Source organism: Geotrypetes seraphini, chromosome 1 (genome assembly GCF_902459505.1).
Source record: "Geotrypetes seraphini chromosome 1, aGeoSer1.1, whole genome shotgun sequence".
In the NCBI taxonomy this organism is placed as follows: domain Eukaryota; kingdom Metazoa; phylum Chordata; class Amphibia; order Gymnophiona; family Dermophiidae; genus Geotrypetes; species Geotrypetes seraphini.
This window is the reverse complement of record NC_047084.1, coordinates 449,998,577-450,013,114: the sequence shown is the minus strand read 5'-3', so window position 1 is coordinate 450,013,114 and position 14,538 is coordinate 449,998,577. Positions and strand designations below refer to the sequence as shown.

At 47.3% G+C, this 14,538-nt stretch overlaps 2 protein-coding genes across 3 annotated transcripts in view; one reads left to right on the top strand and one right to left on the bottom strand.

The window, feature by feature from the left end:
• Positions 1-14,538, bottom strand: part of PNCK (pregnancy up-regulated nonubiquitous CaM kinase) — a 267,950-nt gene that overhangs the window by 206,357 nt on the left and 47,055 nt on the right. The window lies entirely within an intron of this gene.
• The window catches only part of SLC6A8 (solute carrier family 6 member 8), a 141,314-nt gene that overhangs the window by 86,902 nt on the left and 39,874 nt on the right, over positions 1-14,538 (top strand). For both annotated transcript variants that reach the window (XM_033920998.1, XM_033921006.1), the window contains exons 5-6: positions 3,977-4,111; positions 5,340-5,443. In XM_033920998.1, the coding sequence (XP_033776889.1) occupies positions 3,977-4,111; positions 5,340-5,443 (239 nt within the window). The remainder of the gene's footprint in view (positions 1-3,976; positions 4,112-5,339; positions 5,444-14,538) is intronic.

Here is a 14,538-nt window from a genome sequence, read left to right as displayed (position 1 = left end):
GAGCCGCAAATTTTTCAGCCTCTCTTCGTATGAGAGATCCTTGAGCCCCCGAGACCATCCTGGTGGCCATCCGTTGAACCGATTCTATTCTCAGCACATCTTTACGGTAATGTGGCGATGTGCTGAGAATAGAGTCGGTTCAACGGATGGCCACCAGGATGGTCTCGGGGCTCAAGGATCTCTGAAGGACCTGAATTTTTTTTTTCATATGTTCCCATTTAGCACATCATAGGTTTTCAGTACCCATATGTCAGACTCTCTTAGGGGAGGAAGTTATCAACATGAATAGAGCTCGGGGCCGTAACTGGAGGCTCTCCGTGCATGTGTGGATGTCGACGCAGTGGCATCGTATGCACGCGCGCATGTGTGTGACATCATCGTGCCGACAGCTTCCAGACCTCAGGGCAGGAGCAGGAGGTTTGGCTGGGGGCGGGGCTGGGGACCAAATGAGGTGGAGCTAGAGGCAGGAAGGCACAGGGCTGGGTCGGAACGGGGCAATGTCAGGCGTCCTCTTTTTTTAAAGCGGAAATTTGGCAACCCTAGACACGAGCTATCATTAAGACTTAATAATTAGATAGTTAAGATGTGATCCAGAGTCGGTCCACTCTGGTAATAACATGCATGAGTAAGATAGATAAAATGCTAATAATGAAACTTTACTTTAAAAATAGGTTGACAAAATTTTGTGGAGATTTGGTTAGAATTTTTCCTGATGTTTCAAAAGCTACGCAACTAAGAAGGAAAGAATTTTTGAAATTAAGAGCAAGAGTTTTAGCTCTTGAGGCATCATTTTATCTAAAATTTCCATGTAAATGTCTTGTTAAATTACAGGACATTGAATATGTATTTTGGGATCCCATTCAATTACAACAATTTTTAATAGCTCGAGAACAGAAATGAGGTTTGTTGTCTTAATGTTTCACTACTGAGAAAGTTGGAGGATGTAAGAGTTCCAATAATAGGGAATGGTCAAGATTCATATGAATCAAGAACCAATTCTTAGTTTTCTTTGTATTTTTTGTTAGTTGATATGTTGCATGTCTCCCCAGATTTGTGGACTTGAAAAGGAATTTTGTGTTATATGTATAATTATTGTAAAATTTTGTGTAAGAATCCTTTTTTTCTTGATATCATCTGATATTAAAATTATTAAATCTGTAAAAAAAAAAAAAAAGACTTAATAACTAAGGCTCATTGCATAATATGGGACCTGATAAAATATGCTAGACATGCTGATAAAATAGCACATTCTGATAAAATTATCCAGTATAACAGTAGCCCACATTAATAACTTCCCTCTTATGCTTATAAGAATTGGCCTCACAAACACCTGAACCTGTTTCACCTAAGAATCCTTTAAAATCAGGAAATTGCCATAGCTTTATTGTTCTTCCCTTCCGTCCCTTCTCTCTCCAGGTTTCGTTTGGGGCAGTCACTTGTGACTGCTCATGGAGGTATAAGGAGCATCTCGTGCCCTCTGCTGATAAAGGCACGGCCGCCACGGTTTCCCCTCTCCCTCCTGGCACACACTAATGCTCCCTGCACACTGATGCACACATACTCCTAAATAGTACAGTTTAGATTAATGCCAACGCCACGGATTTTGCGAGATGAATAATGAATGAATAATACTGCCTTGTAATGGCTTGGACACATCCCAAAGTTAACGGAGGTCCTGGCTGTCTCCTCTGCTTATTACCATATTCCAGTCACAGCCGCTTCTGGCTCTGCCTGCAGTGGACAAATGCCAGGCTCAGAGGACTGCAGTAGGGCATTTGAATCTGTGGGACTTGAGGCTTTCTCTTTTGTTATTAGCACGCTAACTTATGATACACTCCAAAGGGCTCCGAAATGCTAAATCCCCCACCACCACCACACACACACATACCAAGAAGCCAGTCTCTGACTGGCCTCTACAGTCTGGGGTGCATATAGGTTAAATATGAAATACTGCCATAGCAGGATTGTTTTACTCTCTACTGGGGGCTCACAGGAGTAGTGGGGTGAAGAGGATGGGGAAGTGGTTACTTGTCCTATCCCTGCATAGGTCAGGATGCTCCCTGATAGGAAGTTTTCCCCCACATTGTACCCATCTCCCTACATACTAGAGATGTCTTCACCTCCCTCTTTCAGTTCAGCATCCGGTAAATGACCTTGAAAGATGCCCATTAACTATCCCTGTCATGTAAAGCTGTGACATACTCCATCAGAGTATGTGGGTGGGTAGGGGGGGGGGAGATTTTTCAAGTCTTTGTATGAATCCAGCATCTCTCTTTCTCTGTCTTCCCACTCCTCAACATTGTTTCCTAGGACATTCCAGCCGGCCACTGACATTAGTGGACAATGCAGAACTTTAGCAAAAGGAATAAGGTGGGAGGGAAGGAATAGACCGGCCCTCCTCTTGTTGTTGTTGGAGGGTGGCGGGGGGGGGGGGGGGGTTATTTCTTTATTTCTACATTTGTTACAATTTAAATAACAAAGATAAAGGAATATCCATTTCATCATCGGCATAAAAATGCTCATAAAGTAAAATTAAAAGAAAATTATATCAGTGATCTAGTCCACATCATTTAGCCCGATAGTGCTGTCGCTAGGAAACAAAAAATATTTTACATGTGGCAGACAGAAAAACACGTGGCATACTTTTAAATGTTACCTAAACATCCTCCCAAACTTGGAAAAGTAAATCAAGAAATTCCTTGTATTGGTTTATCCTTAAGAAAGTCTTCCAACTGGACTGGGTCTAGACTCTTGTTGTTTTTTTGTGTCCCAGTACTCACATCCTGATAAGGATCCCCCTCAACTTGACACCCTTGTGGGGGACAGAGAGTTATTAATTGCCTCATCTGTTAGCAGTCCCCTAGCCAGCTGCTCTCTTCTGGCCCCCTCTTCAATTGGTTGTTTATGTAGTATCTTTGCGTTGTCCAGGTTGATGCTTTAATGAAATTTTTCTCTCATTCCATTCCAATGGTAACTCTGCACATGAGGATTTCAGCTCTCATCATATGGCTGTACCACTAGGAAGTTGCAAACATCAGACATGGCCAGGTTCTGCTACTCCATGGCTCTGACCTAGAGGTGGCCATGCCTAGCACTAATTCAGTCCCTGAGGTAGTTGTGTTCTATTCCTGAACAGGCATATGCATCCTCACTCTTACACCAGACATTGTTGTCCTGGTTAGCTACTCTGCCTATAATGAGCTGTTTGGTCCAATTCCTTGATATAAACACACAGCTGGTTGCAAGGTCTTCAAGTTTCAAGTTTATTAAGTTTTTCTATCCTGCTAATTGGTCAAACCATTTACTTGGCTTACCCTCTAAAACAGGGAAGTGGTACAAGATAATACATGGTAGTGAGAGGTCGGGGGTAGAACTGCATTAGTTATATGGAAAGTGAATAAAGGGAAAACCAGGTAAGGCTTTTGTATGTTTATCCAAGGACCTGCCTCCAGAAGTGGAAAAGAGATATAATTAGGTGAAGTGAAAGCATTTCAGTGAATATTGTATGAATCTGTGAAAAGAAACGTCATCAGATCTTGCTTGAGTTAATCAAGAGAACATTGGACTCTTAGGTGGAGGGGTAATGAGTTCCATAGGTCTGGTCCTGGCATTGAGAAGATAGCATGGACTTTTTCTCTGTAAATGGGGTGTAATTGGCTAGTTGTGTTGTGCTGATCTTAGTGTTCTAGTTGGTTGGTAAGGTGGCTTGAAAGAGAGGTTGGTTCCTCAGAGCAGTAGTTTGTAGGTAATTCAGTGAGATGTGGGAAGCCAGCGAGCTGTTTTCATATGGGAAATGTAGTGTCCCTCTTTTCAACTGCCAGTATAGCTCTCATCAAAGACCCTTACCATGGTCAGTGTGGCTTCAAGGTGCAAGTTGGAAAGTCCCCAGTCCCTACCCCCTCTCAGCGAAGCCAGGGAAGAAGAATTTAATGTAATGATCCTTTGACTAATCAATGACTCTTGTGTTGTCTTCCAGATTGTCTACTTTACGGCTACCTTCCCCTACGTGGTGCTGTTTATTCTCCTCATCCGGGGTGCCACATTGCCTGGGGCTCTGGATGGCATTATTTACTATCTCAAGCCCGACTGGTCAAAACTGGCAGCTGCCCAGGTAACAGCCTTTCACACAATAGAGAATCATCACCTGCTCATCCCATTTGTAAGATTGGCATAATCTAGGGCCATTGGGGTGACCAGCTGCGAATGGTCAAGGGTAAGAATGAAAGGAACTCAGAATGTCACCAATAATAGTAATTGTATTTTGTCCTGCTTTAACTTTGGCTCTTTTTTACGAAGCCACAGTAGAGGTTACTACCACGGCCCAGAGCACTAAATGCTCCGACGCTCATAGGAATTCTTTGAGCATCTGGGCAATGTCGGAGCATTTAGTGCTCTGGACCGTGGTAGAAACCTCTACCGTGGTTTAGTAAAAGTGTGTGTGTGGGGGGGAAAGATTGTTAAGTATACATAAATGCTTAAAAAAAAAATCTGTTAAGTATTGCATAGTAGATACTTTAATATGGAGAGAAGTATATAAAATATCCTGTGATAATGTGTTTAAACGATACCTTCTATAATCACAGTTAAACTTATAATTAAATCCAATAATTAAATCCAATAATTGAATGTTGTGAAAATCTCAGACCCTAAACCCGTGACTGGTGTTATCACCAAACTGGGGTTCATTTAGGGGACCATCATAGTTTTTCACAAGTATTGCATAGTGTCATTTCCAATGAGATATCTTTTTGCCATAAGGAAACTCAGGGGCAATCAACGAGAAGCAACTTTCCTCCCAAAGAGACCTTGCCAAGGGAAATAATGCAAGAGTGATGCTTCCTCAGGCTCGGGGCACCACAGTTGCACTTCAGAAATCTCCTAAATTGGAGTGGCTGTTGGAGTACCTATACTAGATATTCACGAGAGATATTTGCCTAATTTTTGTTTAAGGATAAAGTTAATTTTCAGTCTGGCTATCCTGAGAACCAGATCTATACCAGGGATCCTTGTCACAGATATTTGGCATTCATAAACCATCCCCCGTCTCTAATGCCCAACTTCTCAAAATACTGGGAGGTAGGAAACTAAAAGGGAAGACGCTTTAAGGGACAGGGGTACCTCAGGGTGATTTCACTTGGGGCGAGGGAGGGAAGGAGAGGATAAAAAGATAAAAACTGGAAAAAGGAACTAAGATAATTAGAAAGGGGTAGGTGAGGAGGGGTGAATAGAATGTCAGTAGAAGGAGAGGGGTAGGAGGAGATGAAGTCAGCTTTAGTCGACCTGTTCAGAGCACAATCTGTCTTATACATATCTGTTTCTCTTTGCCTTTCCCTGCCTAGGTCTGGATAGACGCTGGGACACAGGTATTCTTCTCCTATGCAATAGGACTGGGCGCTCTCACCGCACTGGGCAGTTATAACCGTTTCAACAACGATTGCTACAAGTAAGGCACTCCGCCAGCCTCCTCCGGCTTGAGCGGGAAATGGCATCTTAGAGTCCTAGGTTCCATACAGTCTAATTTTGCACCACAGTGAGCTGACGTGACTTTTTTCAGGATCAGACCACGACTGGTATAGCAGTTGGACTGGAACAATTGTGGCTTTATACTTTTCTTGTTTGAATAAACATCAGACTATATATTAGAGTGGAAATAGATATACTGTAGATACAAAGAGGCCAAAATTCAAATGCACTTATGTGGTCAGCAATAGTGGTGACACCAGCACATAAGAATTAAAAAAAAAAATTATTGGCAGATGAATGCATAACTCTGGACTTATAAATCATTATACATCAAAGAGGAAACAGGGTTTGAGATATTCCAGGGCTAATGCCGCATAAACATATAACTTGTATGTCTAAGCAGTAGTATTAAGTCCTGAAAGGGCAATTTACTCCTAGGGAAATTCTGTGCAAACTTTTTGAGAAAATTTGTACACATTACTCGTGGGTCTGGGGATGGAGCTTGAGCACCCCAAATCATTTTGAAAAGTTGGCTCCTAGGTCTGTGGCGCGCATAGATAGCTTTTGTCAAGTGTTTTTTTTATCGCTCACAGTTTCTGTGGGGAAAAAGAAGCTGATACAAATATGAAAGGAAAAGAAGCTGGGGAAGGGTAGGATTACCATATGACTCCACAAAAAGGAGGACGGATTGAGACATCCAGGTTTTACTTCCATTGCTTTCTATGGAAGTAAAACTCAGATGTCTCGATCTGTTCTCCTTACTTCCATTGCTTTCAATGGAAGTAAAACCTAAATGTCTCAATCTGTCTTTGTTTTTCTTTTTTTTATAAATCTTTATTCATTTTTAAACTTATAATAAGTGTGATAACATATCCATACAAATAACCATAAATATATCACTTAATAATCAACAATGATACATATAATATTCTCTTATCTCCCCCCCCTCCCCACCCTTATCTGTCATATCATCAATACTTATATAACATGTAACAATAAAAATACCCTCCCTCCCACCCCATAATTGAACTTGTAAATTTAAGGGAAACAAGATTTTTCTAATCATTACAATACTTTGTTAATGGCTCCCAAATATCTTGAAATTTCCTGAAACAACCCTGTTGTATTGCAATAAGTCTCTCCATTTTATAAATATGACATAAGGAGTTCCACCAAAAATTATAATTTAATCTATTCCAATTTTTCCAATTATATATAATTTGTTGAATGGCAACCCCAGTCGTTATAAGTAATAATTTGTTATTATTTGTAGATATCTGACTTTTTGCTCTCATTGCCATACCAAACAACACAGTATCATATGATAATGTCCTTGTTTTTTCTGAAGCCATATGATAACCATAGGTGAGAGGGAGGGGTAGCATCCCACACAGAGGGGAGGTGAAGCTGTAGAGGAGGTGCCATTGCTGGCCCAAGAGAAGGAAAGTTACTGCAGCCTGTGGCTGGATGGTAGAAGAAAGACCCTTGGACTGTGTTTGAGACAGGAAAGGCTAAGAGGGAGAATGGTGGGGACAGAGTGAGAAGTGGGAGTTCAGGGACAGAGATGAAAACTGATGGAGACAAAGAGGAAGGTTGAGGATAGAGAATGACGCGGTGACAAAATTCATCACCGCCCCCGCCCCCGCGGATAACCGCAGAAAATAATCCCATGTCATTTTTTTCAGTGTTTTTTTCAACCTCGGTCCTTCTACACCAGCATTCTTCAAAGCAAAGCTTGAGGTTCAGTGGTTGTGGCCATTCGTACTCTGATTCTTCCCTCTCTCCTTAAAGAATGACATGAAGATGGTTTCCCGCGGTTATCCACAGGGACGGCGATGAATTTTGTCACCGTGTCATTCTCTAGTTGAGGACACAAAAGATAGAAAGAACATGGTGGGGACAGGCTAGACAGGGCTGCCCAAGTCCGGTCCTCGAGATCTACTGTCAGGACAGGTTTTCAGGATATCCACAATGAATATGCATGAGAGAGATTTGCCTGCACTGCCTTCTTGGTATTCAAATCTCTCTCATGCATGTTCATTGTGGATATCCTGAAAACCTGGCCTGCCAGTAGATCTTGAGGACCGGACTTGGGCAGCCCAAGGCTAGGAGGTTAAGATTGTGTAGCAAGGATAGGATAGGAAGCTGAGAGAGAAAAAAAGCCACTGATGGAAAGAATGAGGGGAGCTTGAGAGAGAAGTCTGAGTTCTAGTTTGTGTTGTGGCTGGGAAGGGGTGAGTAGGGAATGCAAAAGTTCAGGATAGATGTTATGGAGATCAGGCTGGGGAGAGGTAACTTAGCATGATCAAGGGAAGTCAACAAGTCTCTCTGACAAATTTCACCAGGTGTCAGTTAGTTTATACACATTGGCACCCTTGCTGCAACATAAATACATATCTCAAAGTGCAAAAGCCAGCTTCATCAAGGCTATCTTTATAGCGATGTTATGTTATCTGTGTCAAACATGGACTTTAACATCAGCTATGGATGGAAGTTAACAACAGTAACGAGATACCTGGGAATACTAACAGCCATAACATAAGGAGAGAGAATCAGAAAGCCATCTTATGAGAATGTCCCGGAATGAGGTGGTACAGATAGCTTACTTGCAAAGTGACAAAGCCAGAGCAGGACCACAAGGGTCAGAGCTTCCCAGACCTGTCCTGGTGTTCAAGATATATGTTCTACCATGAATATGCAGGAGATAAATTAGCATATACAGGCTCTAGCTCGGGCAAACCTGACAGTCTGTGGGATCCCCAGGACAGGCCTAGGAAGACCTGCTGTTGAAAAATGGGCAGATGATATCAAAGATATATTAAAGTTACAGCAAGCAAACATTGTACGGCAATTTTCAAATGGACTGTATTTGAGGGTGGTTTGAAAAGTTTGGTAAAAAATCAAGTTAAACAAATATTTTTAAAAATTTGATAAAAAACATATTTTTCCAACAGGATGGAAAAACTGGAAACTCACTGGACTAAGTGTATAGTCCTTGATGGAGACTATGTTGAGGAATATAACTGTTGGTTTTTAAAAAAATATTTGTTTAACTTGATTTTTTTACCAAACTTTTCAAACCATCCTCATAGACGCAACCATGCAGGAGGTTCTAGCAGGCATGTGTCACCCACATTTCATACAGTTCCTACCTGCACTGTTTCTGTTTGAAAAAATAACAAGAATCAAGTACACATACTAAAAGTACCTACCTGTGATATTTGTGAAATGGGGAGGATGCAAAACAACATACCTATAATTGAAAATTTGAACGTATGTACATTGTTTTCATCCACAAAACTAAACACATCCCCAGAAACAGCCCCTTTCTCCTACAACTTAAAGTATACATTTTAAATATATTTGTGGAGGGTTATTTTCAGTTGGGTCATCTTACCCAGGTAAATGGTGTTGAAATTTGTCCTGTGTAGAAGGTGGTTCATAGTCTAAAGTGCGCGAGGACAAAGGCGCGCAGACAACTGAGCGCAGGACTTAATCGCGCCGAAGAAAAACCGTATTTTAAAGGGCTCCAACGGGGGGTGTTGGTGGGGAACCCCCCCACTTTACTTAATAGAGATCGTGCTGGCGTTGTGGGGGGTTTGGGGGTTGTAACCCCCTCATTATACTGGAAACTTAACTTTTTCCCTGTTTTTAGGGAAAAAGTTAATTTTTCAGTATAATGTGGGGGGTTACACCCCCCACACCCCCCCCAACATGGCAGCGTGAGGCAGCGCAATCCCTATTTTGTAGAGTGGGGGGGTTCCCCCCACACATTCTTCAGAGCCTTTTAAAATACGGTTTTTCTTTGGCGCGATTAAGCCCTGCGCTCAGTTGTCTGCACTCGGTTGTCGGCGCGCTTTTGACTCGTCACCGTAGAAGGTACATGGAGACCTAATGACTGTTCCTTCAACTTCCCTTTAAAATCTAATGAGTAGCAGAAGGGTATTTTTAGCCTTCCTGCTTAGCCCACCCCCCTCCCCAAGTGCTTGTTCCTCATGTGTCTGCAAAAAGATTTTGAAAGGGAAGCTCCCTGATGATTTCCCCCTTCATACTTTGCAGATGTAAACTGGCACAGGGATTTCAAAATGAAGTTCCTTCACGTATTTCCACTCGTCCACATTGGCCCTTTCCCCATGGGACGAAGTACGCACTTTGTGTTGGATTCTATAAACACTGCCTAGCTAGGCATCAATTATAGAATCCTGCCTAGTGGGGACTACGCATGCTTAGACGTCCTGGAGGTAGGCGCCAGTATATTAGACTAGGTTTTACTTGGCTTAATTTACTGGTGCCTAACTTGGATGCCTAAGTCAACCATGCCTATTCTTTGTTCCTAACCACACCTACTTTTCAGATAGGCATCATTATCCCAGGACAAGCAGGCAGCATATTCTCACATGTGGGTGACGTCATCTACGGAGCCCCAGCGCGGACAGCTTTTCAAGCAAACTTGATTGAAGTTTCAAGTTTGCTATGCTGCACCACGCATGTGCATGCCTTCTTGCCCACTAGAGGGCGCATCCCCACCTCGTGGTCCTCAGTTCTGTTTTTTCCGCGGAGCCAGAAGCCCTGTTCGTTTTGTGCTCCGTGCATTTTGGCCTTCTGCCACCGCGACTGATTGTTTTTTCTCGGTCGCTGTGCTTTATTTTTGATTCATGTCCCGTCCCTTCTTTGCAACAGACCTATCCCTTAACGCCCCCTTCCCCCATCTCACCCCCCTCTCCTCATCCTCTTTTTTCCGCCCCCCCTTTTTTTCCCAGCTAATATGCTTGGTTCCCCCCCTCTCTTAAACTTAATTGTATCCTACTACAGCACACTCTGTATGTACCCCGTATTTGGCCCTTCCCTCACCTAAATTGTTATTGTAAACGAGTTTGACCCTACGATTGCTTTGTTATATTTCCTCTTTTTCTAATCGCACTGTATGTAATTCATCTATCTGTTGTGAACCGCCTTGAACTCCCTGGGTATGGCGGTATACAAAATAAAATATTATTATTATTATTATTATTATTGACGGGCTTTAAAAAGTGCACCCGGTGTGATCGGTTGCTTTCCATAACCGATCCCCACCGGTGGTGCTTGCTTTGCCTGGGTCCCGAGCATCCAACAGATTCCTGCACTCGGTGCTCTACTTTTCAGCCGAGAGCTCTCCGCCGCTGTCGCGCTCGAATGGCAGAGCTCTTTGCTGTGGACTCCGCGGCGGGGAAGGCCTCGATGTCGGCCTTGGCTTCGGCCCTGGCCTTGACCTCGGCCTTGACTCCCTCGACCTCGCCACGTCAGCCTGCCTCGTCGAAGCCGGCATCCTCGACCCCGAAGTCGACGGTGGGTAAGTCCTCACTTCCTTCTTCTGTTCCAGGGTCGTCCAAGAAACCATCCTCGGGCTCTTCGACGGGGGCGGGTGGGTCGTCCTCGGCCCCGCCCCGAGCGTCGAAGGCGGGTGCCCCGCGGGAATACTCGAGACCGAGGTCGCCCTCGAGGGAGCACCCCCCGGCCCCGGACTTACCGTCCATGTTTGCCGTGCCTGTATTCCAGGACTTGCTCCGGGCGCTTATTGCCTCGGAGCTGTCCGGCGCCCTCGCGCATCTGCAGCCGGCTGCCGCCTCGACGGCTTCGGCCTCGGCGGCCTCGGTCTCGGTGGCCCCAGTCTCGGCCCGGGCCTCGACCCCCGGGGTAGCCCCGGCCTCGAACCCGTCCTTGCCCTCGACCTCGGTAGTAGACCAGCCTGAGCAGAGTGTGCGGCCTCGGGACAAGGTGCGTAGGGTTTGCCGGATTTCCTCCACCTCCTCCTCTTCAAGGTCCTCCCGGGGCTCATCGCCCTCAGGTCGGCCTCGGGCGAAGCATCGGGCGAGGAAGCCCAATCGCCATCTGGGCTCTCCTCGACGACGCGGTCGCTCCTCGACGACCCGGACGGAGACCCTGCGCGTCTCGGAGCTCCGTCTCGATAATCCGAGGCTGTTCCGTTCTTCCGAGGGGGGGTTATCGAGGGACCCCTCGCCGAAGGGGAGGGAGCTTGCCTCGGTGCCTCGTACCCCGGGGACTTCTCTCAGGGGGTCCTCGGGGCATCGGAGGTCTCCGACCCCAACCAAGTCCTTGGGTTTGGCTTCCTGGGGCTCGGAGTCTGGCACTGGTAGACCCCGGTATTCCCGGGAGGCTTCTCCTTCCTTTTTGGCGGAGCGGGCCTCTCGCTCTCCTTCCCCGCCTTCCAGGCCCTCATCCTTTTCGAGATTTGTTTTGGACATGGGGAGGGCATTGGACCTCGACCTTTTGTCGGGCTCTCAATACACTAAGGAATTTTTGGAGGAACAAGATCTGCCTTCTCCTCCGCGAGAGTCTCCGCATCTGCCTTTGAACAAGGTGCTTCACCAGACGTTTCTCAAGAACTTGGACTCCCCTCTGACCGTCACGGCGGTTCCTTCCAAAATGGAGTCGAAATACCGTACGGTCCCCTGTAAGGGGTTTGAGAAGGCGCAGTTGTCTCACCAATCTTTGTTGGTCGAGTCGGCGTTGAAAAAATCGCAGCCTTCTCGGGACTCTGCAGCGGTCCCGCCTGGGCGGGAGGGGCGGACCCTGGACAAATTTGGTCGTCGCCTCTACCACAACTCGATGATGGCAACCAGGGTCCTTAATTATGCCTTCACCTTTTCATCCTATTTGCGGCACATGGTGAAGGAGATGCCCCGTTTTCACGGGGTCATGCCGGATTCCCATAAACGGGACTTTGGCAAGTTTATGGACTCCTTGTCTCAACTGCGTCTGTACCTGTTCCATGCTGTGTACGACGCCTTTGAGTTGTCTTCCCGGGTCGCTGCCTTTGCGGTGGCCATGCGCCGTCTCGCGTGGCTCCGCACGGTTGATATGGACCCGAATTTGCAGGAGCGCCTGGCCAATTTGCCGTGTGTAGGATCTGAATTGTTTGATGAATCTCTTGAGGCGGCGACCAAACGCCTGTCGGAACATGAGCGCTCCATCGCCTCTTTGGTCCGTCCCAAACCCCGGGTGGCGACGCTGAAACCGTTCAGACCGCCACCACGCCGCTACCCACAAAAGTCGACGCCGGCCTCCAGGCCTCCACCTCGGCGTCCCCCTCAGCAGAGCAGAGCGCCCAACCAGAAGCCTCAGACGCAAGGGGCGTCTAAGCCCGCGCCGTCTTTTTGACGTGCTGTGCGGATGGGGGCTGGCCCCCTCCGCACTGACGCCGAGCCCGCTGCCCATCGGGGGCCGATTGCGAGCCTTTCATTCAGTCTGGGCTCGGATAACTTCAGACGCTTGGGTCCTCCGTGTCATCTCGGAGGGCTACTCTCTCAACTTCTTGACACCGCCACCGGAAAACCCGCCAGATGCGGCTCCTTCCAATCGACACCAGCTCCCTCTCCTCCTTTCGGAGGCCAGGGCCTTGTTGAGACTTCGGGCGGTGGAGCCGGTACCCCCCAAACAACGAGGACGGGGGGGTTTACTCTCGTTATTTTTGGTTCCAAAGAAGACCGGGGACTTGCGCCCCATTTTGGACCTCTGGAAGCTCAACAAGTTCCTGGTCAGAGAGAAGTTCCGTATGTTGTTGCTTCCGGTCCTGTACCCGCTGTTGGAAGCAGGGGACTGGATGTGCTCCCTGGACCTGAAGGAGGCTTACACCCATGTTCCGGTGCATCCCACCTTCTGCAAGTTTCTCCGATTCCAGGTGGGAGAGTTGCACCTTCAGTATCGGGTCCTCCCCTTTGGGCTGGCTTCGTCCCCTCGAGTCTTCACGAAGTGTATGGTAGTTGTCGCAGTGGCCCTGCGGTCTCAGGGTCTGCAGGTCTTTCCCTACCTGGACGATTGGCTGATCAAGGCCCCTTCCAGGGAGGGGGTTATCTCAGCGACCCGACAGACTATCATCTTCCTTCAACGTCTGGGGTTCGAAGTGAACTTTCCCAAGTCTCAGTTGTGCCCGGCTCAATCCCTTCAGTTTATCGGGGCCGTGCTGGACACGGTTCGCTTACGGGCGTTTCTCCCGCCTCGCGGTTGGAGACCCTGCTGCGCCTGAGTTCCCAGATTTCACTGCAGACTTCGGTGTCGGCACAACGTCTGATGGTTCTACTCGGCCATATGGCGTCGACGGTGCATGTCACACCGTTCGCCCGCTTGCACCTGAGGCTTCCTCAGTGGACCTTGGCCTCCCAATGGCGTCAGGACCACGACCCGCTCTCCTCTCCTGTAGCAGTGACTCCTTCCTTGAGACGCTCGCTCCGTTGGTGGACCAACTCTTCCAATCTTTCCGGGGGTTTGCTCTTTCTCGTCCCTCCGCATCGCAAGGTCCTGACCACGGACTCGTCGGAGTACGCGTGGGGGGCTCATCTCGACGGTCTGCGGACTCAAGGTCTATGGTCAGTGGAGGACCGTCTTTGTCACATCAATGTGTTGGAGTTTCGTGCCATTTTTCTGGTAGCTCGAGCGTTCTGCCACCTGCTGCATGATCAGGTAGTCCTCGTGCGGACGGACAACCAAGTGGCAATGTACTATGTGAACAAGCAAGGGGGGACGGGCTCTTGGTCCCTGTGCCAGGAAGCCCTGCGCCTTTGGGAATGGGCGGTTTCCCAAAACATCTTCCTGCGGGCGGTTTACATTCAGGGAGAGAAGAATTGTCTGGCCGACAAACTCAGTCGTCTTCTACAGCCGCACGAGTGGTCGTTAAACTCCCGAGTTCTGCACGAGGTCTTCGACCGCTGGGGGACTCCTCAGGTGGATCTGTTTGCCTCCCCGGAGACTCACAAACTGCCCCTATATTGTTCTCGGATGTACTCCCCGGACCGTCTCGAGGCCGATGCCTTTCTTCTCGACTGGGGAGGGAGGTTCCTTTATGCGTTTCCTCCTTTCCCTCTGATCTTGAGGACGTTGGTTCATCTCAAATCGTCAGGAGCCACGATGATTCTCATTGTGCCTCGTTGGCCTCGTCAGCACTGGTTCTCCCCACTCCTTCAACTCAGTGTCAGGGAGCCTCTGCTTCTGCCTGTCTTTCCCTCTCTGGTGTCTCAGAGTCGGGGTTCGCTGTTGCATCCCAATCTTCAGTCCTTACATCTGACGGCTTGGTTCCTTTCC